The sequence below is a fragment of the Melozone crissalis genome, unplaced genomic scaffold (assembly GCF_028551555.1).
Source record: "Melozone crissalis strain CALT ecotype California unplaced genomic scaffold, PUWL_Pcris_2 ptg000042l_1, whole genome shotgun sequence".
Lineage (NCBI taxonomy): Eukaryota > Metazoa > Chordata > Aves > Passeriformes > Passerellidae > Melozone > Melozone crissalis.
The window spans coordinates 53293020-53317038 of NW_026535820.1; the positions used below are offsets into that span (position 1 = coordinate 53293020).

Genomic DNA, 24019 nt, shown 5'->3' on the forward strand with positions numbered 1-24019 from the left:
GTGGACAAACACGGGCCGTGGCCGGCGGAGCTCAAAGGGGAGGGGAGAGGCGGCTGCCGGGACACCCTGAGGCGGGGGCCGCCATTTTTCGGGGAGGGGCTGCGGCGCCTCCTGTTCCCGGCGCCCAAGGGTGAAGCGCCTCAGCCTCTGGCTAAATCCCGGGAGGGGCCAGGCTCCCGTCCCTTCCCTCTGCTCGGCTGCGCTTCCGGGAACAGGGAAGGCGGCGGCCGGCGGGGTGAGTGCGGCGGCCGCGTTGCTGCTGCGTTGTCCTGAAGGTTCTCTACGGGGAAGCCTGTGCCTGTGTTTTTTAGGGTTTTCTTGTTTGGCGGGTTTTTTAGGAAGTTGAGCTGAATGGCGTTGCTTTTACTGTGTTTTCTATTTTGTTTCTTTTTCTTCCCTCTTTCATGATATTCCCAAAATTCAGCTGCTTAGTGCCAGCTGGAGCCGCGGCAGTGCGCCTGGAGCGCTTCGTGTGGGAGCGCCGGGAGCACCGCGGGGTTGAGGCGCCTCCCGCGGGGCCAAGCCCGGGGCGGGGGCGGAAGAGGAACTCGTCGCTCCAGGGAGAGCCAAACCTTTGGCTTTTTGTGCCTCAGCTTGCTGGGACAGTGCCAGGCTCCTCCCTGCCCCTCCCCGCCCCTGCAGAGGCACGGGGGTCAGGAACCCGGCGCTAGCGGGGTCATGTCGTTCCCTGCGTCGCAGGGAGAGCTGCGATGCCAAGGCCCTGCAGGTGTTTCAACATCGCTCCCAACTCTCCAAATCCTAAATGAAGCTTTATCCCATAAGGAAGCCTGCTTTGGTTCAGTGCATGGGAAAAAGGGGTGTCTGTGGCACGGACAGGGCTTTGTCCGTGGAGATGGACGTGGCCTGGTGCTCATTGCCCCGAGTTCCCTCTGGAGTTGAAAGAGTCAGGTGGAGACTCCTCTGATGTAGCTGACTCGCCGTGGGGAAGTGTCCTTGTTTGCCGGACATTGATCCACATCGTAGTTTTTGTGGGAAGTGTCTCTGGGGTTGCGGGCTGGAGGAGAGCTGCAGCCTGCTGTGGTTTCCCCATGGCGAGGCCCTGCAGTGGTTGTCTACTAATTGATTTACATACAGCCTTTCGGTCCATAAAGACTGTCCTGAAGCATAGGTGTTGACTGCTGAGAATATACGCTTCATATTCAGTGTTAGGAACACAAAACCTCCGCACAAGTGTCTCAGTGCTGACCCGCAGAGCATGGGGAGAGGCAGAGTAAGGAATGAGTTGCTGTCAGCAAACCCTTTTAGCACTGCGTGCTCTGCAGCAGTTTACAAGTGACTGACAAATATGTACCTGTATCATGACGAATATGTATTTGTAGCATGAGGTTTTTTTGCTCCTTAAAGTGCAGTCATTGTGTATTGTCTCTGAAACTGTGGATTCCAAATTGTGCATTGTCTCAGATGAGAAGGGTGACTGTAGTTATGTTGCTACTCCTGAGCTGAAGAGAAAGCATAGTTGACTGTGCAGATGTAACTCCTAGCATTGTGTCCAAGCTGTTGAATGTTATTTATTATATTTATGAATATTATTTATTATTTAAATGCCCCTGATTTTCAGGCAGGCAAATGGTGTCAGTTGCATCCTTTTGTCTGTAAATTCTTACCTTTTGTGGAAGTCCTACAGACACTTTCTAGAAAATAGAAATTGAAATGTAAATTTCTGCCTCTTGGTGTCACTATTCCTTTGTGTTTTGACCCGGAGGTTAAAAAAACCGTATTGCTAGCAATCTGCAGATACTGAGATAGTAGGAAAATTCTGGTCTACATTGTAACCAATGTGAATGCTATGTGTCTCTTCTTTATTCTGTGCAGTGCATAAATTACCCATTCAGACACAATTGGAGGATTGTTTCCATCTAAGCATGCTTGTTTTTTGGTTGTACTCTTTTCAAGTTATGGGAGAAGAGAAATGGGATTAATTTTCTACTGTTTATAGTAAAGCTGCTAGCAAGGAATTTTCTTGGTTTGAAAAGCATGCATGTGTAAACTTGCTCTTTTCAACTCTCTAAGATGATGAATCAGCAGTATGAATTGGGTGGTGGTTTTGTATATGGTAGCAACATGTCAACACTAGGCCCTGCCTAATGAGAAAAAGAAAAGAGAGATAGTAAAACCTATCAGCATTTATCTTATGATGATTTATGATACTTATCTGTGGTTAACTCAGTGTTCTAGTACCTGTTGCTCATTTAATAGGTGTGGTGTTTAATCTCAGATTCACTGCCTATAGCAGATGAATAGAGTATGACAGTTTATGATTGCGTGCGTTGCCATGTTGCAGGCAATAAAATGGAACTAAAATGAACTTTGATTTTTTTTTTCTTTGTAATACAGCAGGAAATTGCAGTTACCTGTCATGCTGGCAACATAAATTTTTTTCTTTCCTCCTTTTATCTAGCAGGCCAAGTCATTCTGCTGATTTCTCCAAGCCTGGCTGGCAGGTTTAAAACCCAGCGTGCATACCCAGGAGCAAGCTGCAGGTACCACTGAAGGTCTGTAGGCTTAGAGAAGGTAAGAGTTGGTAATTCTGCTGGTCTGATGTCGAACTTTGCCTCTGGTGGTCCAATGAAGGGGAATTATTTTCTGTGTGAAGTCAAGAGAAAGTTCTTTCAGGAGGTCCTGAACAAAAAGACGTTGTGCCTGATCACCTCAAAAGAAGTCACACTGAGTAGTTAAGGGATGGAAATTTAGGAGTAGCCTCTAAATTAGTAAAATAATTCAAATCTGTAGTATGGATTTTCAGGTGCTTGTGGCACCAAATCAGTCTCCAGTGAGCTGATAATTTTCCAGCCTTTGCTGCCTAGTTTATGTTGGGAAGTGTAGAAGGTATACAAATAACAAATAACTGATTTGTATTCAAATAAATTTGATCATTGTTGTTCTGTGTTTGATGTCCCAGGCTTGGAAGCATGGAAAGCCTCTGTGCAGCAAACAGCACTTTTGCTGTGGACCTGTTAAGAAAGCTGTGTGAGATGAAAAGTGGGCAGAATGTGTTCTTTTCACCATTTAGTATTTCTTCTGCTTTGTCTATGGTTTTGCTGGGTTCAAGAGGTAGCACTGAAGCACAAATAAGTAAGGTAAGTCAAAATACACTTGGTGGATTGCGTTTCATGGGATCATATGAGGAAGAGATGTGTCTTCTAGTCTGTGACATGCACTCGTGCTAAACTGTGATTGTCACTGTGGTCTGAGAGAGCAGAGCTCTTCCTCTGGTGTTTGTATAAGGACAATCAATTTTCATTGATTTTGAAAGGGGACATTCCTTCATTATGAAATAAGAGTTTCCTGGGTTTTGTTGTGTGGGGATTTTGTGGTTTTTTTGAGACACATCATCTTTAATCTGTAATTCAGAGTTATGTGTTTTTCTTTTTTTTTTTTATTTAGCTTGATCAATTTACAGCTCCATAAAATATTATGTTCTGCTTCTTTCTTTGGGCTTAATATCAGACAACTTATGTTTTCAAAACATAGCCAGACACATACAAATAAAATTCACAGTGCCTGAATGTCAAACTGTAAGCATGGCTTACCCTTTTTTGACTTAAACTTGCTTAGGTAGCAGATAGTATTTGTCATGTGTTTTACATATGAACTGACAAAGTTAAGTGCAGAATCAGTCTTTTGGTTCTGTTATTGGACTCTTTTGCAAAGTGAGAGATGAGTAAAAACCTGTACTTTTAAAAAATATTTACTATTAATAAAAGTTTCTCAAAAACTTTTGTTGCCATAGTTGGAAATACTCAAAATCCATCTGGACACAGTCCTGGACTATGGGCAGTGGATGTCCCAGCTTGGGCAGGGCTTTGTAGCAGATTGTCCCCACAGGTCCCTTCCAGACTGAGCACTTCTGTGATCCTGTAGCGCTTGCCTTGAGGGAAGGAAAATCAGGACTGCTGACTCTGCTGCTCCCCAATTTATGACTTGTACAAGCACTGCAGATGCTGTCTTTGTGCAGGTGCTTTGTCTGAAGAATGCCCAGGATGCTCACAATGGGTATCAGTCCCTTCTCTCGGAAATTAATGATCCAAACACCAAATACATCCTGAGAACTGCGAACCGGCTCTATGGAGAAAAGACCTTTGAGTTTCTTCCAGTAAGTAGGCATTAAATTTGTGGCATGTTTTAGGATAATATACTTAGTGCCTCTGTCCTCTGGAGGTCAAGGCAGGCTTTGGGGTTTGATTTCCAATGTTTCTGTGCTGAGATGCAGGAGTGCAATAGATTCTGCCAGAGTCTGAATTTGGTGGAGAATCTCCTTTAAATAACATGGGATCTGAATATGGCAAAGCAGGGTAAAATCCATCAGTGTCTACACCTGAGGTTTCTGTGATCCATTCATCTCTTTGGCTGTGGGACAAATGGTTGATGTATCTTTTCGCAAAACTCTGATAAACCAACTTAAAAATCATATGTACCTGAAGCATAAAATAGATACAGGGAAAAGAAAAAACTGCAGTGAATAAGCCATTTGATTTAATAACAATTCCTAGTTCAAAGAAGTGGTATAGATCCTAGAAGGAACTTGTCAGTGAGAAGTTTAAGCTAAATGAAATCGGGAAGAAAAGCTGGCAGATTTCCTTGGGGAATGCAAGAATCATCTGTGTCTGAAGGAGAGTAAATCTCTTGCTGAAAATCTGTTGTGAATGTCCCTGTTAGTCATTTATAGAGTCCAGTCAGAAATCCTACCATGCTGGCCTGGAACAGATGGACTTCCTGCACGCTTGGGAGGATTCCAGGAAACAAATCAATAGCTGGGTGGAGGAAAGGACTGAAGGTGAGTGCTTTTCCCAGGGCTCAGTTGTGTTTAATGGGACCCATTGTGTGGGTAAACAGCTAGTTCAGGATATAGGATTGTGAATTCAAACAACTCAAATGCTGAGCTGTTGCTGTACCTGGCACATGATTCTCTTCTCTATTGTTTATTAACTGCAGACCAGAAACTATCTTGGAGAATAATTAGATCCACTTCAGCCTCTTAATTAATGTGTGTTTTTTCTTTGTGTCTTAAAGGTAAAATTCAGAACCTGTTGGCAGAGGGGATTCTGGATTCCCTGACCAGGCTTGTGTTGGTGAATGCCATCTATTTCAAAGGCAACTGGGAAGAGCAGTTCAACAAACAGAGTACCAGAGAGAGACCATTCCACATTAATAAGGTATGATGTGCTAAAATGCTGACAATACCCTGTTAATCTGCAGTAGCCTGAAATGACCACCTTTAAGAAGAAATGAAATCTTTTAGTCAGGATTGCCTTGGACAGGCTGTGTGAGATTCTTTCTGTCGCCTCCCTTTCATACAAATTCCGTCTTTGCTGAGTTTCTCTGAACTTTCACATCATTATTGGAACCTTTTATGTAGCACAAAGACCGGTGTGAAAGCTTGTGCATTTAAGTCTTCTTCAGTCAGAACTTCCCTGCAACTTTTCTGCCCCTGAGCCAATCCATGTGAAATGGAAAACAAGTTCCCTCTGAAGACCTGTGTTCTCTGCAGCCTTGTTTTTTGAAGTAGATCAGTGCTCCTGAGGAGGACTTGGCCCCTGGCATGGGCAGGCTGTGGCTGCCCCTCAGGATTCCTTGCAGCCCTGGGTTGGCCTCCAGGAGTCACGAACAAGACCTGGTAATGTGCCTTCCTTAACTCACCTGCTTGAAGCGGCCATTGAGGAAAATGGAAGATCTCCTGCCAGTCTGGAAACTGTCTCTCCGTGGTGCAGTGGTGGAATAAATCCAGGAAGGCTTTTAAGTGCTACTAGCACTTTTAAATAAGGGAGTGTTACTGTTCACCCCATACTCTGTACAAGAACTTCAGGGACAGGTTTGGTTCCTGACACCTTGTCCTCCGTGAACATTTGGAAATGTAAGGTGTAAGCTGAAACATTAAGCTAGTTATTTTACATGCTGTTCATTAACAGAGTTACTTTGACATCCCAGGAACATTTCCAACATCTTGTGAAATAATTTCTGTGGCTTTGGCACTTCTTATGAGTCACTGGATGATTTTCTATTGCTTTGTGGCTTTCCTTTTGCTTATCGATCCTTTTTATGTGTCACTGCTGTTGCAAAATAATTTCTGCCATATTCTCTCTGGGCATTATTTCAATGGACATTACTTTAATTGCAAAAAGCTGCATATGTGAAAATCTCATGAAGGGAAGAGAGAAAGCAATGAAACTGAGAAGAAGGAAGATAATGATGTAAACAATAGTAGCTGATACTCCATGTGGAAATGGAATAAGATAACAGGAAATGAAAATGAGAATAAAATCTCTCCCCTTACTACTATCCTCATGACTTTTAAGAATTCATAATAATACTCTTTCTGGGTAGTATTAAGTAGATACATTTCAAAATATTTTATGTCGTTTTTATGGTCACACAGAACCACATGGACTAACAATACATATACTGAAATAACTTATTCATGTATTGCAGAGAACAATGCCCCTGCTTATTACTAACTCACTTTACTACTTGTCACTAGTTCTTAAGTTAACAACAGAGTGAGAACATCAATTTACCTTAAAGGAATATACCCAAACATTTTTACGTTAATAATTAAAAAGGAAATCTCAGGATTTTTAGTTATTAACAAAGAACAGAGTGGTGTCTGTGTTCTGTGCTGTGTGATCAGTTCCCTTTGGTCAAATCCTAAAAGGCCATGAGTGACTTGCTGCCTGCTTTGTAGTGTGAGAGCAGCAGAGAAGCTCAGCACTAACTGTTGGCATCTCTTGATGTCTAGAATGAGACCAAACCTGTGCAGATGATGTTCAAGGAGGCAACTTTTAACATGACCTACATTGGAGACTTGCAGACCAAAATCCTGGAGCTGCCCTATGTGGGAAATGAGCTGAGCATGATCATCCTGCTCCCTGATGCAATCCAGGATGGCTCCACAGGCTTGGAAAGAGTAAGTAGTTGAGCTGAGTGCAAAGAGAGGCTGAATCCTTCCAGGGAAGAAAGTCTGAATTGCACAGAGAGCTGCAGTTGAATTCCAGAGCAATTGTGTCCCTGGTGCTCCAGGCCAGCAGAAATGTCCCTCTCCTCCCTGTCCCCAAAGGGACAGCCCCTGCCATGTCAGTGCTGCTCAGGCTGTGTGCTGCTCCCTTAGGCAGAGGCTCTGGAAGCAGAGCTGGCCCTGCTCAGGGGCAGAGGTCAGCTGTGGTTGTGGGGAAGGCACAGTGTGGTGATGATGGAATGTGGAGAGGGGATTTTGGGTGGGCTCTTTGGAAGTGCTGTGGCTTGTCCTGTAGGTGTTGTGTGCTGAGCAGCTGGCAGGTGGTGTGTGGCTCACTGGCTGGCAAGAGGCTCAGAGGAAAGGGCAGGATCTCTTTTGTGCTGAGGGTAGCATACGAGTTTGGGCTCTTTGGAACTCTGGACCAGGAGTTTATGAATAAAGTTCTCTAAGACTGACTGTAAAGGGCCTTTGTGAACTCACTGTTTTCATGATGCTGCTGAATGACCTGTGGGATGAACCTTTGGTAAAGTGATAGAAGAACTGGGTTCAGATTGTGTTCCTGTTAACTGTTCTGTGCCTTTCTGTCCCATAAGTAAAAATTAAAAAAAAAAAATCCATGGACAATTTAACATGTTCTGTAGAAGCAAACATTACATGGAGGAGATTGATCCCTATTATAGCTATCAGAAAAAACAGTAGATAATGATCTTGGCAGGGGTAGTATGCTCTAGTGAGAGGTAAAACTTGAAGTTTTGGATTGAGAAACACTAACCAGGTTAAAAAAGATGCATCTTATGCAATATGTAAACAAATCATATAATCAGTTCATTTGCAAGTATAACTCTGATTCAATTCTCATTGTAATTAAGTAAATTTGAAATTTTTCTTCAGCTGGAAAGAGAACTTACACATGAGAAGCTAATAGATTGGATCAATCCTGAAATGATGGACTCTACAAAAGTGAGGGTGTCTTTACCCCGATTTAAACTAGAAGAAAATTATGATCTGAAACCGCTTCTGAGCAGCATGGGAATGCCTGATGCATTTGATTTGGGGAAGGCAGACTTCTCAGGAATCTCATCTGGTAATGAGCTGGTGCTCTCTGAAGTGGTTCACAAATCCTTTGTGGAAGTCAATGAAGAAGGCACTGAAGCAGCTGCTGCCACAGCAGCAGTGATGATGATGCGCTGTGCAATGATAGTTCCAGAATTTACTGCTGATCGTCCCTTCCTCTTCTTCATCCGGCACAACAAAACTTGCAGCATTTTGTTCTGTGGCAGATTTTGCTGTCCCTAAGGAGGAGATGTCTTGGCAGCATAGGTGCCTTCAGACAAATAAATTTATGTTTCCCTAGAACAAGGTGGCTCATTCTGCACTAATTGTTTCTTTCAGCTCTGCCTGCACAGTCTTGCATGATCTTTGTCTCGGCCTTAGTAGGAATAACAGATCTGCTCAGACAAACAGAGCACTTGCCATGTCCAACCCCTCCTGTGCCTGTGTGCTGAGGTCTCCAGGTTCTTACTGACACAAGAACCATCCCGCTTGCTCTGTGAGTGCTTTTTCTGTGCTTGAGTTCACTTGTGGTGTCCAGCAGGCAGAGTCAGGCAGTGAGAGCCCATGGGATTGTTACCTTTGCTTGTGACAAGGCTGGAGCACATTTGTAGCTGCCCTTGCCTTTTACCTTCCAGTCTCCTGCATTGAGTGCCTTGATGCATTGCCTGGAGCTGAAAGGAGTTTTTGGCAGCCTGTTCCAGGTATTGCTGAATATCCTGCATAGATGGGGACTTTTGGCTAACAGCTGGAGCTGCACTTAGGCAAGAGTGGGAATGAAAGTATGATGTTATCAGAGATGTCCCTGTGTGGTATTTGGGGCAAGTACCTTTATTTCTTCACTCCAGGACACTTGGGTTTATTCCCTGTCCCCTGGTTCTGGTCCTTTAACAAAGAATGAAATAAAAGGGCACATGGTGCCTATGGAATATTTGAAGGAGAAAGTCTAATTTCAAATTTTTTTTTTTTTTGCTACTGTTCTATGTTTATCCTAATAATGTTCTCTGAGACAGCAGAGTTTACCTGTGTAATACCAAAGACAGAGATGTAACCGCTTTCCTTACACCGGGATGTATGTTGTGGGTCCTGTTGCTGGAATAATAAAAGCAGTATAAGCTCTGCATGGGTCTGTTTGTCCTTTTTCAGTTGTACATGATGCACGTATGTGTCGGGCTGTCTGTGACAGAAGCGGCTCCTGGCAGGCGCGGCGGGGTTCGGTGTGCCCGGCCCGGCGGGCGCTGTCTCCTCTGGCGGCTGTCGCCGGCCGGGCAGCGGCAGGGACGCGGCCCAGCGGCCTCGGCCGCGCTGGGGCTGCGCGGGGCGGGCGGGGCCCGGGGCGGCTCCGCGCTGTCCCCGCCCGCGGGGCATCCTGCGGGAATGGGGCGGTGTCGGGGGCAAAGGCGGCAATGTTTGCTGGGCTGCCGAAAGCGCGGCGCTTCTCGGGCAGCGAGGGGTGCGGGGCTCGCACGGGCGGTGCAAGGAAGGGGAAGTGAAAGCGAAAGCACCAACGGGGCATTGGTTTAGATGTTGGCTCGGGAGGTGCCGGTGGTTTTTTTAGCACAGAGCTTCCTAAAAGACCATTGCAGAGCTGCTGTGCCGATTGCGTGTTTGCCGGAGAGAGCTGGCAGCGATACCAGGAATTGCTGTGGGAGGGCAGTGAAGGAAATCCCCAAATTCTGATGCAAACTCCTCCCCAGATTTGGGTGGGTATAAAAGGAAGCAGCAAATCTGCCAGTTCTGCTTCAAGAAGTGTGGGGAGAGCTGCCGTGTGAGTGAAATGTGTGGGGATGCGGGTCTGTGAGTCTGAAGAGCTAAAAGGTGAATTTGCTGACACAAATCCTTCCAATTTCCAGTTATAATGCAATGAATTTTTCTTTTATATGTAGTGCCACAAACTGGGAGCGATAAGTGAAGTTGTCGGTAATGTGCAGAGCATCCTGTCATAATGTGAATTATATTTGCTTAGTATGGTTGGAGATTTCAGTTTGTTTGGGATTTCTTCTTGTGCTTTTTTTCGGTTTGTTTGTGGGGTTTTTTTTCTTATTTTTCGGTAAAGAATGTTTAAGAGACAATGAAATTCTTGCAAGTTTTCTTGCTTTTAGGCAAAGTCCTTCTGCTGACTTCTCCCAGCCTGGCTGGCAGGTTTAAAACCCAGCGTGCATACCCAGGAGCCAGCTGCAGGTACCACTGAAGGTCTGCAGACTTAGAGAAGGTAAGAGTTGGTAATTCTGCTGTTCTGATGTCTAACTTTGGCTCTGGTGGTCCAATAAATGGAAATTATTTGCTATGTGTAGTCATGAGAAACTTCCTTCTGTATGTCCTGATGAAAATGCTGTTGTGCGTGATCACCACAAAAGAAGTCACAAAAAGTGTAGGTATGGGATTGAAATTTAGAAGTAGTCTCTAAATTAGTAAAATAACTCAAATCTGTAGTATGGATTTTCAGGTGCTTGTGGCACCACATCAGTCTCCAGTGAGCTAATAATTTTCCAGCCTTTGCTGCCTAGTTTATGCTGGGAAGTGTAGAAGGTAGAAATAACTGTTTTGTATTCAAATAAATGTGAATAGTTCTCCTTCTGTGTTTGATGTCCCAGGCTTGGAAGCATGGAAAGCCTCTGTGCAGCAAACGGCACTTTTGCTGTGGACCTGTTAAGAAAGCTGTGTGAGAAGAACAGTGGGCAGAATGTGTTCTTTTCACCATTTAGTATTTCTTCTGCTTTGTCTATGGTTTTGCTGGGTTCAAGAGGTAGCACTGAAGCTCAGATTCGTAAGGTAGGTCAAAATAAAGTGATTGGATTGCATTTGATGGGATCATTTGAGGAAGAGATGTGTCTTCCAGTCTGTGACATGCACTTGTGCTAAACAGTGATTGTCACTGTGGTGTGAGAGAGCAGAGCTCTTCCTCTGGGGTGTGTGTGTAAAGAGGAGCTGTTTTCTTTGACTTTTTAGTGTGAGCTTTGTTCAGTAACAAATGAAGAAGTTTCTGGATTTAGTGTGTGCAGTTTTCTTTGCGGTTTTTAAGGGCGATCTTCTTTAATATGTAATTAGAATGTTCCTGGAATTGTGTTTATTGATCAGTAGGTGGCTACATAAATTATTTTCTTTTCTGTTCTTGCTTGGGTTTATTATCATGTGATACATGTTCTGAAAAGGAAGCCAGGCATGTAAAAAATATATTAAAAATCTGACTGTCTATATTTAAACTGGAAACTGCAATTTGATTAATTCCTTTTTAAAAATGTGCTCAGGTAGCAATTATCAATTGGCTTGTGTTTTATGCAGTATGTAACAATATTAAACGCAGGACCAGTCCTTTTGGTTTGGATGTTTGCTTGGTTTGCAAAGTAGGAGAGGAGTATAAACTAAGATCTTGTTTCCATGTACTTTATAAAAATTTCTCCAAAACCTGTGCTGTTGCTGTAGTTATAGATGCTCAAAATCCATGGACACAGTCTGAGCTACCAACTCTAGTTGTCCAGCTTGGGCAGGGCTTTGTAGCAGATTGTCCCCACAGGTCCCTTCCAGACTGAGCCATTCTGTGATCCTGTAGCGCTTGCCTTGAGGGAAGGAAAATCAGGACTCCTGACTCTGCTGCTCCCCAATTTATGACTTGTGCAATACCTAGCTGGGGTGCATCAGATATGCCTTGCTTGATAAGCTCCAGATGGGAAGTGTGGTGGAAAAAATCTCATGGCTTCAAATTACAGTGTTTAACTTAAATGTTACTTAAATGTAATTTTAATATAACAATGACCGTGCTGAAGCAAGTGTGTTTAGAGAAGTTAAGGACACTGCTGTGGATGTTGTCTTTGTGCAGGTGCTTTGTCTGAAGAATGCCCAGGATGCTCACAATGGGTATCAGTCCCTTCTCTCTGAAATTAATGATCCAAACACCAAATACATCCTGAGAACTGCGAACCGCCTCTATGGAGAAAAGACATTTGAGTTTCTTCCAGTAAGTAGCCATTAAATTCGTGGCATTTCTTAGGATAATGTACTTATGCCTCTATCCTCTGACGGTCATGGCAGGCCATGGGGTTTGCCTGACAGATTTTCTGTGCTGAGATCCAGGAGTGCAATAGATTCTGCCAGAGCCTGTTGCCTGAAATTGGTGGAGAATCTCCTTTAAATAATTTGTGTTCTGCGTGGACAAGTGATGCTAAGCAGGGTAAAATCCATCAGTCTTTCATCTTGACGGTGCTGTGATGCATTCATCAGTTTCATTGTGTGAGAAGTGATTGATGTATTTCTTAGCAAAAGTCTTATAAAGTAATTTATAAAATTATATGTCATGTTCATGAAGTAGAAAATAAAAACATGCCCTCCCCCCAATCCTTGTGAATGAAGGGTAGAAGTTTGTAGTACAGTGCATAAACTGTAACACTGTTGATTCCTTGCTCAAAGAAGTAGTATAAATCCTAGTGGGAACATGTCAGCCATAACTTGAATGGCTCTGTATGAATCTGGGGAAGGAAAGCTGGCAGATTTCCTTGGAGAATGCAAGAATCATCTGTGTCTGAAGGAGAGTAAATCTCTTGCTGAAAATCTGTTGTGAATGTCCCTGTTAGTCTTTTATAGAGTCCAGTCAGAAATCCTACCATGCTGGCCTGGAACAGATGGACTTCCTGCACGCTTGGGAGGATTCCAGGAAACAAATCAATGGCTGGGTGGAGGAAAGGACTGAAGGTGAGTGCTTTTCGAAGTTGTGTTTAATGGATGCCATTGTGTGGGTAAACACCTAGTTCAGGATATAGGATTGTGAATTCAAACAACTCAAATAGTGAGATATTGCTGTGCCTAGTACATAATTCTCTTCTCTGTTGTGTATTAAATGGTGACTTGATACTATCTTGGAGAATAATTAGATCCATGTCAACCTTTTAATTATTGTGTGTTTTATTCTTTGTATCATAAAGGTAAAATTCAGAACCTGTTGGGAGAGGGGACTCTTGATTCCCTGTCCAGGCTTGTGTTGGTGAATGCCATCTATTTCAAAGGCAACTGGGGAAAGCCTTTCAGGAAAGCGAGTACCAGAGAGTGGCCATTCCAAATTAATAAGGTATGATGTGCTAAAATGCTGACAATACCATGTTAGGTGGATGTTGTCTGAAATGACCACATTTAAGCAGAAATGAGATCTTTTAATCAGGGTTCCCTTGGATAGGCTGTGTGAGATTCCTTATTCCCCCTCCCTTTCCCTGGAAGATTGTCTTTGCTGATTTTCTCTGAACTTTCACATCATTACTACAACTTCTGATATAGCACAAAGAGAGGTGTGAAAGCTTGTGCATTTAAGTCTTCTTCAGTCAGAACTTCTCTGCAACTTTTCTGCCTCTGAGCCAATCCATGTGAAATGGAAAACAAATTCCCTCTGAAGACCTGTGTTCTCTGCAGCCTTGTTTTTTGAAGTAGATCAGTGCTCCTGAGGAGGACTTGGCCCCTGGCATGGGCAGGCCGTGGCTGCCCCTCAGGATTCCTTGCAGCCCTGGGTTGGCCTCCAGGAGTCACGAACAAGACCTGGTAATGTGCCTTCCTTAACTCACCTGCTTGAAGCGGCCATTGAGGAAAATGGAAGATCTCCTGCCTGTCTGGAAATTGTCTCTCAGTGGTGCAGTGGTGAAATAAATCCAGGAATATTTGAATGGGCTGATATAACTTCTAAATAAGGGAATGTTGCTGCTTACCCCAAAACTACCTCCAAGAGCATTTCAGAGGCAGCTGGAATGACTAGGCTCCTGCCACCTTGGTCTCTTCCTATAGGAATGTGTTGAAAAAGCTGGCAGGAGTATGCAGAGACACTGTTGCATTTTCTATTCCCTGCAGCTGTGCAAGCTTAGAACCAGCTTTCAAGATGCATCACCAAAAGGACATAGGGCTGATGAATAATCTGCTTTTGAGTTGTGGTGGAATATCATGCACTGTATGCACCTCATGCTCTCCAAAAGGCAGTGATAGGGCTTCCCTCTGTGCTGTGTGATCCGTTCCCTTTGGTCAAATCCTAAAAGGCCATGAGTGACTTGCTGCCTGCTTTGTAGTGTGAGAGCAGCAGAGAAGCTCAGCACTAACTGTTGGCATCTCTTGATGTCTAGAAAGAGACCAAACCTGTGCAGATGATGTTCAAGGAGGCAACTTTTAACATGACCTACATTGGAGACTTGCAGACCAAAATCCTGGAGCTGCCCTATGTGGGAAATGAGCTGAGCATGATCATCCTGCTCCCTGATGCAATCCAGGATGGCTCCACAGGCTTGGAAAGAGTAAGTAGTTGAGCTGAGTGCAAAGAGAGGCTGAATCCTTCCAGGGAAGAAAGTCTGAATTGCACAGAGAGCTGCAGTTGAATTCCAGAGCAATTGTGTCCCTGGTGCTCCAGGCCAGCAGAAATGTCCCTCTCCTCCCTGTCCCCAAAGGGACAGCCCCTGCCATGTCAGTGCTGCTCAGGCTGTGTGCTGCTCCCTTAGGCAGAGGCTCTGGAAGCAGAGCTGGCCCTGCTCAGGGGCAGAGGTCAGCTGTGGTTGTGGGGAAGGCACAGTGTGGTGATGATGGAATGTGGAGAGGGGATTTTGGGTGGGCTCTTTGGAAGTGCTGTGGCTTGTCCTGTAGGTGTTGTGTGCTGAGCAGCTGGCAGGTGGTGTGTGGCTCACTGGCTGGCAAGAGGCTCAGAGGAAAGGGCAGGATCTCTTTTGTGCTGAGGGTAGCATACGAGTTTGGGCTCTTTGGAACTCTGGACCAGGAGTTTATTACCAAGGCTTCTTGAGTCATTTATTCCCCAATTAAAAATGAAAAGAAAACCCCCAGAGTCTTCATGCATAACAAAGGGAAAAACCCTATGCATGCTATGTGCTCTGTGAATAAAGACACAGAAGTCACTACTTTGGCTATGTAATATGGTCTCAATTCTCATTGTAATTAAGTAAATTTGGAATTTTTCTTCAGCTGGAAAGAGAACTTACACGTGAGAAGCTGATGGGTTGGATCAGTCCAGAAATGATGAATTCTACAGAGGTGAAGGTGTATTTACCCAGATTTAAACTGGAAGAAAATTATGATCTGAAACCTATTTTAAGAAGCATGGGAATGCCTGATGCATTTGAGTCAGGGAAGGCAGACTTTTCCAGAATGTCACCTGTCATCTCTCCTGGTAATGAGCTGGTGCTCTCTGAAGTGGTTCACAAATCCTTTGTGGAAGTCAATGAAGAAGGCACTGAAGCAGCTGCTGCCACAGCTATGCTAATCATTGAGGGCTCTGAAATAATAATGTCCATTCCAGAATTCATTGCTGATCATCCCTTCCTCTTCTTCATCCGGCACAACAAAACTTGCAGCATTTTGTTCTGTGGCAGATTTTGCTGTCCCTAAGGAGGAGATGTCTTGGCAGCATAGGTGCCTTCAGACAAATAAATTTATGTTTCCCTAGAACAAGGTGGCTCATTCTGCACTAATTGTTTCTTTCAGCTCTGCCTGCACAGTCTTGCATGATCTTTGTCTCGGCCTTAGTAGGAATAACAGATCTGCTCAGACAAACAGAGCACTTGCCATGTCCAACCCCTCCTGTGCCTGTGTGCTGAGGTCTCCAGGTTCTTACTGACACAAGAACCATCCCGCTTGTTCTGTGAGTGCTTTTTCTGTGCTTGACATCACTTGTGGTGTCCAGCAGGCAGAGTCAGGCAGTGAGAGCCCATGGGATTGTTACCTTTGCTTGTGACAAGGCTGGAGCACATTTGTAGCTGCCCTTGCCTTTTACCTTCCAGTCTCCTGCATTGAGTGCCTTGATGCATTGCCTGGAGCTGAAAGGAGTTTTTGGCAGCCCGTTCCAGGTACTGCTGAACATCCTGCATAGATGGGGGCTTTTGGCTAACAGCTGGAGATGCACTTAGGCAAGAGTGGGAATGAAAGTATGATGTTATCAGAGATGTCCCTGTGTGGTATTTGGGGCAAGTACCTTTATTTCTTCACTCCAGGACACTTGGGTTTATTCCCTGTCCCCTGGTTCTGGTCCTTTAAAAAAGAGTGAAATAAAAGGGCAGATGGTGCCTATGGACTATTTGAAGGAGAAAGTTTTAATTTCAAATTTTTTTTTTCTGCTACTGTTCTATGTTTATCCTAATAATGTTCTCTGAGACAGCAGAGTTTACCTGTGTAATACCAAAGACAGAGATGTAACCGCTTTCCTTACACCGGGATGTATGTTGTGGGTCCTGTTGCTGGAATAATAAAAGCAGTATAAGCTCTGCATGGGTCTGTTTGTCCTTTTTCAGTTGTACATGATGCACGTATGTGTCGGGCTGTCTGTGACAGAAGCGGCTCCTGGCAGGCGCGGCGGGGTTCGGTGTGCCCGGCCCGGCGGGCGCTGTCTCCTCTGGCGGCTGTCGCCGGCCGGGCAGCGGCAGGGACGCGGCCCAGCGGCCTCGGCCGCGCTGGGGCTGCGCGGGGCGGGCGGGGCCCGGGGCGGCTCCGCGCTGTCCCCGCCCGCGGGGCATCCTGCGGGAATGGGGCGGTGTCGGGGGCAAAGGCGGCAATGTTTGCTGGGCTGCCGAAAGCGCGGCGCTTCTCGGGCAGCGAGGGGTGCGGGGCTCGCACGGGCGGTGCAAGGAAGGGGAAGTGAAAGCGAAAGCACCAGCGGGGCATTGCTTTAGATGTTGGCTCGGGAGGTGCCGGTGGTTTTTTTAGCACAGAGCTTCCTAAAAGACCATTGCAGAGCTGCTGTGCCGATTGCGTGTTTGCCGGAGAGAGCTGGCAGCGATACCAGGAATTGCTGTGGGAGGGCAGTGAAGGAAATCCCGAAATTCTGATGCAAACTCCTCCCCAGATTTGGGTGGGTATAAAAGGAAGCAGCAAATCTGCCAGTTCTGCTTCAAGAAGTGTGGGGAGAGCTGCTGTGTGAGTGAAATGTGTGGGGATGCGGGTCTGTGAGTCTGAAGAGCTAAAAGGTGAATTTGCTGACACAAATCCTTCCAATTTCCAGTTATAATGCAATGAATTTTTCTTTTATATACAGTGCCACAAACTGGGAGCGATAAGTGAAGTTGTCGGTAATGTGCAGAGCATCCTGTCATAATGTGAATTATATTTGCTTAGTATGGTTGGAGATTTCAGTTTGTTTGGGATTTCTTCTTGTGGTTTTTTTTTTGTTTGTTTGTTTGTTTGTGGGGTTTTTTTTCTTATTTTTCGGTAAAGAATGTTTAAGTGACAATGAAATTCTTGCAAGTTTTCTTGCTTTTAGGCAAAGTCCTTCTGCTGACTTCTCCCAGCCTGGCTGGCAGGTTTAAAACCCTCTGTGCCCACTAGAAGCAAGCTGCAGGTACCACTGAAGGTCTGCAGACTTAGAGAAGGTAAGAGTTGGTAATTCTGCTGTTCTGATGTCGAACTTTGCTTCTGGTGGTCCAATAAATGGAAATTATTTGCTATGTGAAGTCAAGAGAAACTTCCTTCTGTATGTCCTGATGAAATTGCTGTTGTGCGTGATCACCACAAAAGAAGTCACAAAAAGTGTAGGTATGGGATTGAAATTTAGAAGTAGTCTCTAAATTAGTAAAATAACTCAAATCTGTAGTATGGATTTTCAGTTGCTTGTTGCACCACATCAGTCTCCAGTGAGCTAATAATTTTCCAGCCTTTGCTGCCTAGTTTATGCTGGGAAGTGTAGAAGGTAGAAATAACTGTTTTGTATTCAAATAAATGTGAATAGTTCTCCTTCTGTGTTTGATGTCCCAGGCTTGGAAGCATGGAAAGCCTCTGTGCAGCAAACGGCACTTTTGCTGTGGACCTGTTAAGAAAGCTGTGTGAGAAGAACAGTGGGCAGAATGTGTTCTTTTCACCATTTAGTATTTCTTCTGCTTTGTCTATGGTTTTGCTGGGTTCAAGAGGTAGCACTGAAGCTCAGATTCGTAAGGTAGGTCAAAATAAAGTGATTGGATTGCATTTGATGGGATCATTTGAGGAAGAGATGTGTCTTCCAGTCTGTGACATGCACTTGTGCTAAACTGTGATTGTCACTGTGGTGTGAGAGAGCAGAGCTCTTCCTCTGGGGTGTGTGTGTAAAGAGGAGCTATTTTCTTTGACTTTTTTGTGTGAGCTTTGTTCAGTATGAAATGAAGAAGTTTCTGGATTTACTGTGTTCCATTTTTTTAGTGGTTTTTGAGAGCGATCTTCTTTAATATGTAATTAGAATGTACCTGGAATTGTTTTTATTGATCAGTAGGTGGCTACATAAATTATTTTCTTTTCTGTTCTTGCTTGGGTTTATTATCATGTGATACATGTTCTGAAAAGGAAGCCAGGCATAAAAAAATACATTAAAAATCTGACTGTCTATATTTAAACTGGAAACTGCAATTTGATTAATTCCTTTTTAAAAATGTGCTCAGGTAGCAATTATCAATTGGCTTGTGTTTTATGCAGTATGTAACAATATTAAACGCAGGACCAGTCCTTTTGGTTTGGATGTTTGCTTGGTTTGCAAAGTAGGAGAGGAGTATAAACTAAGATCTTGTTTCCATGTACTTTATAAAAAATTCTCCCAACCCTGTGATGTTGCTGTAGTTATAGATGCTCAAAATCCATGGACACAGTCTGAGCTACCAACTCTAGTTTTCCTTGCTTGGGCAGGGCTTTGTAGCAGATTGTCCCCACAGGTCCCTTCCAGACTGAGCCATTCTGTGATCCTGTAGCGCTTGCCTTGAGGGAAGGAAAATCAGGACTCCTGATTCTGCTGCTCCCCAATTTATGACTTGTGCAATACCTAGCTGGGGTGCATCAGATATGCCTTGCTTGATAAGCTCCAGATGGGAGGTGTGGTGGAAAAAATCTCATGGCTTCAAATTACAGTGTTTAACTTAAATGTTACTTCAATGTAATTTTAATATAACAATGACCGTGCTGAAGCAAGTGTGTTTAGAGAAGTTACGGACACTGCTGTGGATGTTGTCTTTGTGCAGGTGCTTTGTCTGAAGAATGCCCAGGATGCTCACAATGGGTATCAGTCCCTTCTCTCTGAAATTAATGATCCAAACACCAAATACATCCTGAGAACTGCGAACCGCCTCTATGGAGAAAAGACATTTGAGTTTCTTCCAGTAAGTAGCCATTAAATTTGTGGCATTTCTTAGGATAATGTACTTATGCCTCTATCCTCTGAAGGTCATGGCAGGCCATGGGGTTTGCCTGACAGATTTTCTGTGCTGAGATCCAGGAGTGCAATAGATTCTGCCAGAGCCTGTTGCCTGAAATTGGTGGAGAATCTCCTTTAAATAATTTGTGTTCTGCGTGGACAAGTGATGCTAAGCAGGGTAAAATCCATCAGTCTTTTATCTTGATGATGCTGTGATGCATTCATCAGTTTCGTTGTGTGAGAAGTGATTGATGTATTTCTTAGCAAAAGTCTTATAAAGTAATTTATAAAATTATATGTCATGTTCATGAAGTAGAAAATAAAAACATGCCCTCCCCCCAATCCTTGTGAATGAAGGGTAGAAGTTTGTAGTACAGTGCATAAACTGTAACACTATTGATTCCTTGCTCAAAGAAGTAGTATAAATCCTAGTGGGAACATGTCAGCCATAACTTGAATGGCTCTGTATGAATCTGGGGAAGGAAAGCTGGCAGATTTCCTTGGAGAATGCAAGAATCATCTGTGTCTGAAGGAGAGTAAATCTCTTGCTGAAAATCTGTTGTGAATGTCCCTGTTAGTCTTTTATAGAGTCCAGTCAGAAATCCTACCATGCTGGCCTGGAACAGATGGACTTCCTGCACGCTTGGGAGGATTCCAGGAAACAAATCAATGGCTGGGTGGAGGAAAGGACTGAAGGTGAGTGCTTTTCCCAGTTGTGTTTAATGGATGCCATTGTGTGGGTAAACACCTAGTTCAGGATATAGGATTGTGAATTCAAACAACTCAAATAGTGAGATATTGCTGTGCCTAGTACATAATTCTCTTCTCTGTTGTGTATTAAATGGTGACTTGATACTATCTTGGAGAATAATTAGATCCATGTCAACCTTTTAATTATTGTGTGTTTTTTTCTTTGTATCATAAAGGCAAAATTCAGAACCTGTTGGGAGAGGGGACTCTTGATTCCCTGACCAGGCTTGTGTTGGTGAATGCCATCTATTTCAAAGGCAACTGGAAAGAGCAGTTCAACAAACAGAGTACCAGAGAGTGGCTATTCCACATTAATAAGGTATGATGGGCTAAAACGGTGACAATACCGTTAGGTGGATGTTGTCTGAAATGACCACATTTAAGAAGAAATGAGATCTTTTAATCAGGATAGGCTGTGTGAGATTCCTTATTCCCCCTCCCTTTCCCTGGAAGATTGTCTTTGCTGATTTTCTCTGAACTTTCACATCATTACTACAACTTCTGATATAGCACAAAGAGAGGTGTGAAAGCTTGTGCATTTAAGTCTTCTTCAGTCAGAACTTCTCTGCAACTTTTCTGCCTCTGAGCCAATCCATGTGAAATGGAAAACAAATTCCCTCTGAAGACCTGTGTTCTCTGCAGCCTTGTTTTTTGAAGTAGATCAGTGCTCCTGAGGAGGACTTGGCCCCTGGCATGGGCAGGCCGTGGCTGCCCCTCAGGATTCCTTGCAGCCCTGGGTTGGCCTCCAGGAGTCACGAACAAGACCTGGTAATGTGCCTTCCTTAACTCACCTGCTTGAAGCGGCCATTGAGGAAAATGGAAGATCTCCTGCCTGTCTGGAAACTGTCCCTCCCTGCAGTGGTGAAATAAATCCAGGAATATTTGAATGGGCTGATATAACTTCTAAATAAGGGAATGTTGCTGCTTACCCCAAGACTACCTCCAAGAGCATTTCAGAGGCAGCTGGAATGACTAGGCTCCGGCTCCTGCCACCTTGGTCTCTTCCTATAGGAATGTGTTGAAAAAGCTGGCAGGAGAATCCGGAAACACTGTTGCATTTTCTGGTCCCTGCAGCTGTGCAAGCTTAGAACCAGCTTTCAAGATGCATCACCAAAAGGATATAGGGCTGATGAATAATCTGCTTTTGAGTTGTGGTGGAATATCATGCACTGTATGCACCTCATGCTCTCCAAAAGGCAGTGATAGGGCTTCCCTCTGTGCTGTGTGATCCGTTCCCTTTGGTCAAATCCTAAAAGGCCATGAGTGACTTGCTGCCTGCTTTGTAGTGTGAGAGCAGCAGAGAAGCTCAGCACTAACTGTTGGCATCTCTTGATGTCTAGAAAGAGACCAAACCTGTGCAGATGATGTTCAAGGAGGCAACTTTTAACATGACCTACATTGGAGACTTGCAGACCAAAATCCTGGAGCTGCCCTATGTGGGAAACGAGCTGAGCATGATCATCCTGCTCCCTGATGCAATCCAGGATGGCTCCACAGGCTTGGAAAGAGTAAGTAGTTGAGCTGAGTGCAAAGAGAGGCTGAATCCTTCCAGGGAAGAAAGTCTGATATTATACAGAGAGCTGCAGTTGAATTCCAGAGCAATTGTGTCCCTGGTGCTCCAGGCCAGCAGAAATGTCCCTCTCCTCCCTGTCCCCAAAGGGACAGCCCCTGCCATGTCAGTGCTGCTCAGGCTGTGTGCTGCTCCCTTAGGCAGAGGCTCTGGAAGCAGAGCTGGCCCTGCTCAGGGGCAGAGGTCAGCTGTGGTTGTGGGGAAGGCACAGTGTGGTGATGATGGAATGTGGAGAGGGGATTTTGGGTGGGCTCTTTGGAAGTGCTGTGGCTTGTCCTGTAGGTGTTGTGTGCTGAGCAGCTGGCAGGTGGTGTGTGGCTCACTGGCTGGCAAGAGGCTCAGAGGAAAGGGCAGGATCTCTTTTGTGCTGAGGGTAGCATACGAGTTTGGGCTCTTTGGAACTCTGGACCAGGAGTTTATTACCAAGGCTTCTTGAGTCATTTATTCCCCAATTAAAAATGAAAAGAAAACCCCCAGAGTCTTCATGCATAACAAAGGGAAAAACCCTATGCATGCTATGTGCTCTGTGAATAAAGACACAGAAGTCACTACTTTGGCTATGTAATATGGTCTCAATTCTCATTGTAATTAAGTAAATTTGGATTTTTTCTTCAGCTGGAAAGAGAACTTACACGTGAGAAGCTGATGGGTTGGATCAGTCCAGAAATGATGAATTCTACAGAGGTGAAGGTGTATTTACCCAGATTTAAACTGGAAGAAGATTATGATCTGAAACCTATTTTAAGAAGCATGGGAATGCCTGATGCATTTGAGTCAGGGAAGGCAGACTTTTCAGGAATGTCACCTGGTAATGAGCTGGTGCTCTCTGAAGTGGTTCACAAATCCTTTGTGGAAGTCAATGAAGAAGGTACTGAAGCAGCTGCTGCCACTGGGCTGGTCATGAATTGCTGTGCAATGAGAGTTCCAGAATTCATTGCTGATCATCCCTTCCTCTTCTTCATCTGGCACAACAAAACTTGCAGCATTTTGTTCTGTGGCAGATTTTGCTGTCCCTAAGGAGGAGATGTCTTGGCAGCATAGGTGCCCTCACAGAATAAATTTATGTTTCCCTAGAACAGAGCGACTCGTTTTTGCACTAATTGTCTCTTTCAGCTGTGCCTGAAGTTTCATGCTCTTTATGTTGGTTTTGGCAGGAATGAGTGAGCTGCTTAGAAAAACAGCGCATCTGCCATGTCCAGCCCCTCCTGTCCCTTTGTAGATAGGTCTCCAGGTTCTTGCTGACACAAGAACCATCCCACTTGCTCTGTGAGGGCTTTTTCTGTGCTTGAGTTCTGTTTTGATACCCAGGAGGGAGAGTCAGGCAGTGAGAGCTAATGGGAGTGACGTTACTTTTGCTTGTGAAAAGGTTGGAGCACATTTGTAGCTTCCCTCCCCTTTTATCTTCTAGACTCATCAATTTAGTGCCTTGATGCATTGCCTGGATCTGAAAGGAGTTTTTGGCAGCCTGTTCCAGGTTCTAGCTGAGTTTCTTGTGTAGATGTGTGGTTTTAGCTAACAACTGGACCAGCACTTAGTAAAGAACAATTTTGCAGCGGATGTCCTTAGAGGGTGTTTATGGTGAGAACCATCACCACAGGAGATTTTTTTTTACTGTTCACCTGGTTCTAGTCCTTTAACAAGAATGTCCTCTAACTGTGGAATACCAAAGACAAACCTGAAACAGCATTTGTGACACAGGGATGTTTTTTGCACGTTCTTTTTTTGAAATACTGAAAGAACTCTTAAGTGCTGCAGAGGTCTGTTTCTTTTTGCTGGTAATAACAGTGCATTTTTAAACCATTTTTCTGAAAATTATTTCTTGTAATACTCACTTCTATGTAGCTTGTTTGGAATTCTTTCCTAAAACACAAGATTTTTTCTGGATAATGAAACGCGAGGTGCTTACTTGGCTTGCCGTGTATTATTGGTTGGCCTTGAAAGGATTTCAAGGTATTTCAAAGGATACCAAGGGGTTCCCTAGATAACAATTTTTTTTCTGGCCAGCACTGCAATGCTGCTTCTTGTTTTTTTGCATAGGTTGACCTCAAGGCTTGGTGGTCATTATCCAAAAGGTGATAGATGGGCCTATCCTTTATTCAGTGCACAGCAACCCAGCTGTCTCAGGTGAAGCAAACAAAAGCATTATGTGCAGGGGAGAGGGATGAGACTTTTGTCACTTTTGTCACCGGGACACGTGCCATACACTGCAGTTGAAGGGCTGTGCACCTGAAGCCAATATGGGCTGTATAGTTGGGGATGTCCCAAATACTGATGGAGAACAAAGATCGTGATAAACCACAGAAATCTCCCCAATGCAGTTACTTTCTTTGAAATTGAAAAGAAAAAAAAAAAAGCGAAATAACTTTATAAAAGATGAGTGTAAAGAGAGACACAGGATGGTGAGGCAGAGAGGAGCCTCGCTGGGCAGCAGAGGTGAGCTTTCCCCATGGCTCTAAAACACCTGGATCTCTTACCGCTGGGGCAGGGTGGGGGTTGTTGGTCAATCCCTCCCCCGAAGCTCCCTCTTCTCTTCGCCGGAGGATCGGGGACACCCGGGCGGGAGCGGCCGCGG

The 24019-nt window shown here is 44.5% G+C and overlaps 3 protein-coding genes across 9 annotated transcripts; all 3 read left to right on the top strand.

Annotated features, from left to right (window-relative positions):
• The first annotated feature begins 106 nt into the window (after positions 1 to 106).
• On the top strand, positions 107 to 8365 carry LOC128942321 (serpin B6-like). Of its 3 annotated transcripts, none has more exons than XM_054284710.1 (8): positions 107 to 235; positions 2420 to 2532; positions 2921 to 3098; positions 3977 to 4114; positions 4678 to 4795; positions 5032 to 5174; positions 6755 to 6922; positions 7862 to 8365. In XM_054284710.1, exons 3-8 carry the CDS (start codon positions 2931 to 2933, stop codon positions 8264 to 8266), a joined length of 1140 nt encoding a protein of 379 aa, XP_054140685.1. In that variant the 5' UTR covers positions 107 to 235; positions 2420 to 2532; positions 2921 to 2930; the 3' UTR covers positions 8267 to 8365. The 3 variants fall into 3 exon arrangements, with proteins under 3 accessions (XP_054140685.1, XP_054140686.1, XP_054140687.1); XM_054284711.1 differs by having other exon boundaries at positions 2420 to 2513; XM_054284712.1 differs by having other exon boundaries at positions 2423 to 2532.
• Positions 8366 to 9482: 1117 nt separating this feature from the next.
• On the top strand, positions 9483 to 17328 carry LOC128942221 (serpin B6-like). Of its 4 annotated transcripts, none has more exons than XM_054284523.1 (8): positions 9483 to 9723; positions 10123 to 10232; positions 10615 to 10792; positions 11838 to 11975; positions 12589 to 12706; positions 12937 to 13079; positions 14110 to 14277; positions 17241 to 17328. In XM_054284523.1, the coding sequence occupies exons 3-8, from the start codon at positions 10625 to 10627 to the stop codon at positions 17256 to 17258; spliced, it is 753 nt and encodes a 250-aa protein (XP_054140498.1). In that variant the 5' UTR covers positions 9483 to 9723; positions 10123 to 10232; positions 10615 to 10624; the 3' UTR covers positions 17259 to 17328. The 4 variants fall into 4 exon arrangements, with proteins under 4 accessions (XP_054140498.1, XP_054140496.1, XP_054140495.1 ...); XM_054284521.1 differs by lacking the exon at positions 17241 to 17328 and adding an exon at positions 14954 to 15471 and having other exon boundaries at positions 9483 to 9788; XM_054284520.1 differs by lacking the exon at positions 17241 to 17328 and adding an exon at positions 14954 to 15471.
• LOC128942222 (serpin B6-like) lies at positions 16538 to 22518 on the top strand. Of its 2 annotated transcripts, XM_054284524.1 has the most exons (8): positions 16538 to 16897; positions 17241 to 17349; positions 17732 to 17909; positions 18955 to 19092; positions 19706 to 19823; positions 20054 to 20196; positions 21218 to 21385; positions 22063 to 22518. In XM_054284524.1, the coding sequence occupies exons 3-8, from the start codon at positions 17742 to 17744 to the stop codon at positions 22462 to 22464; spliced, it is 1137 nt and encodes a 378-aa protein (XP_054140499.1). In that variant the 5' UTR covers positions 16538 to 16897; positions 17241 to 17349; positions 17732 to 17741; the 3' UTR covers positions 22465 to 22518. The 2 variants fall into 2 exon arrangements, with proteins under 2 accessions (XP_054140499.1, XP_054140500.1); XM_054284525.1 differs by lacking the exon at positions 16538 to 16897 and having other exon boundaries at positions 17308 to 17330.
• The last annotated feature ends 1501 nt before the right edge of the window (positions 22519 to 24019 follow it).

What these genes read in the sequence shown, in the direction of transcription:
- LOC128942222 (XM_054284524.1), top strand. Translation starts at nt 17,742, where the DNA reads ATGGAAAGCCTCTGTGCAGCAAACGGCACTTTTGCTGTGGACCTGTTA. An exon ending in GGTGGAGGAAAGGACTGAAG is followed by an intron (nt 19,824 to 20,053) that starts GTGAGTGCTTTT and finishes TGTATCATAAAG; the next exon opens with GCAAAATTCAGAACCTGTTG. An exon ending in GCTCCACAGGCTTGGAAAGA is followed by an intron (nt 21,386 to 22,062) that starts GTAAGTAGTTGA and finishes TTTTTTCTTCAG; the next exon opens with CTGGAAAGAGAACTTACACG.
- LOC128942221 (XM_054284521.1), top strand. Translation starts at nt 10,625, where the DNA reads ATGGAAAGCCTCTGTGCAGCAAACGGCACTTTTGCTGTGGACCTGTTA. An exon ending in AGACATTTGAGTTTCTTCCA is followed by an intron (nt 11,976 to 12,588) that starts GTAAGTAGCCAT and finishes TGTCCCTGTTAG; the next exon opens with TCTTTTATAGAGTCCAGTCA. An exon ending in GCTCCACAGGCTTGGAAAGA is followed by an intron (nt 14,278 to 14,953) that starts GTAAGTAGTTGA and finishes ATTTTTCTTCAG; the next exon opens with CTGGAAAGAGAACTTACACG.
- LOC128942321 (XM_054284710.1), top strand. Translation starts at nt 2,931, where the DNA reads ATGGAAAGCCTCTGTGCAGCAAACAGCACTTTTGCTGTGGACCTGTTA. An exon ending in AGACCTTTGAGTTTCTTCCA is followed by an intron (nt 4,115 to 4,677) that starts GTAAGTAGGCAT and finishes TGTCCCTGTTAG; the next exon opens with TCATTTATAGAGTCCAGTCA. An exon ending in GACCATTCCACATTAATAAG is followed by an intron (nt 5,175 to 6,754) that starts GTATGATGTGCT and finishes CTTGATGTCTAG; the next exon opens with AATGAGACCAAACCTGTGCA.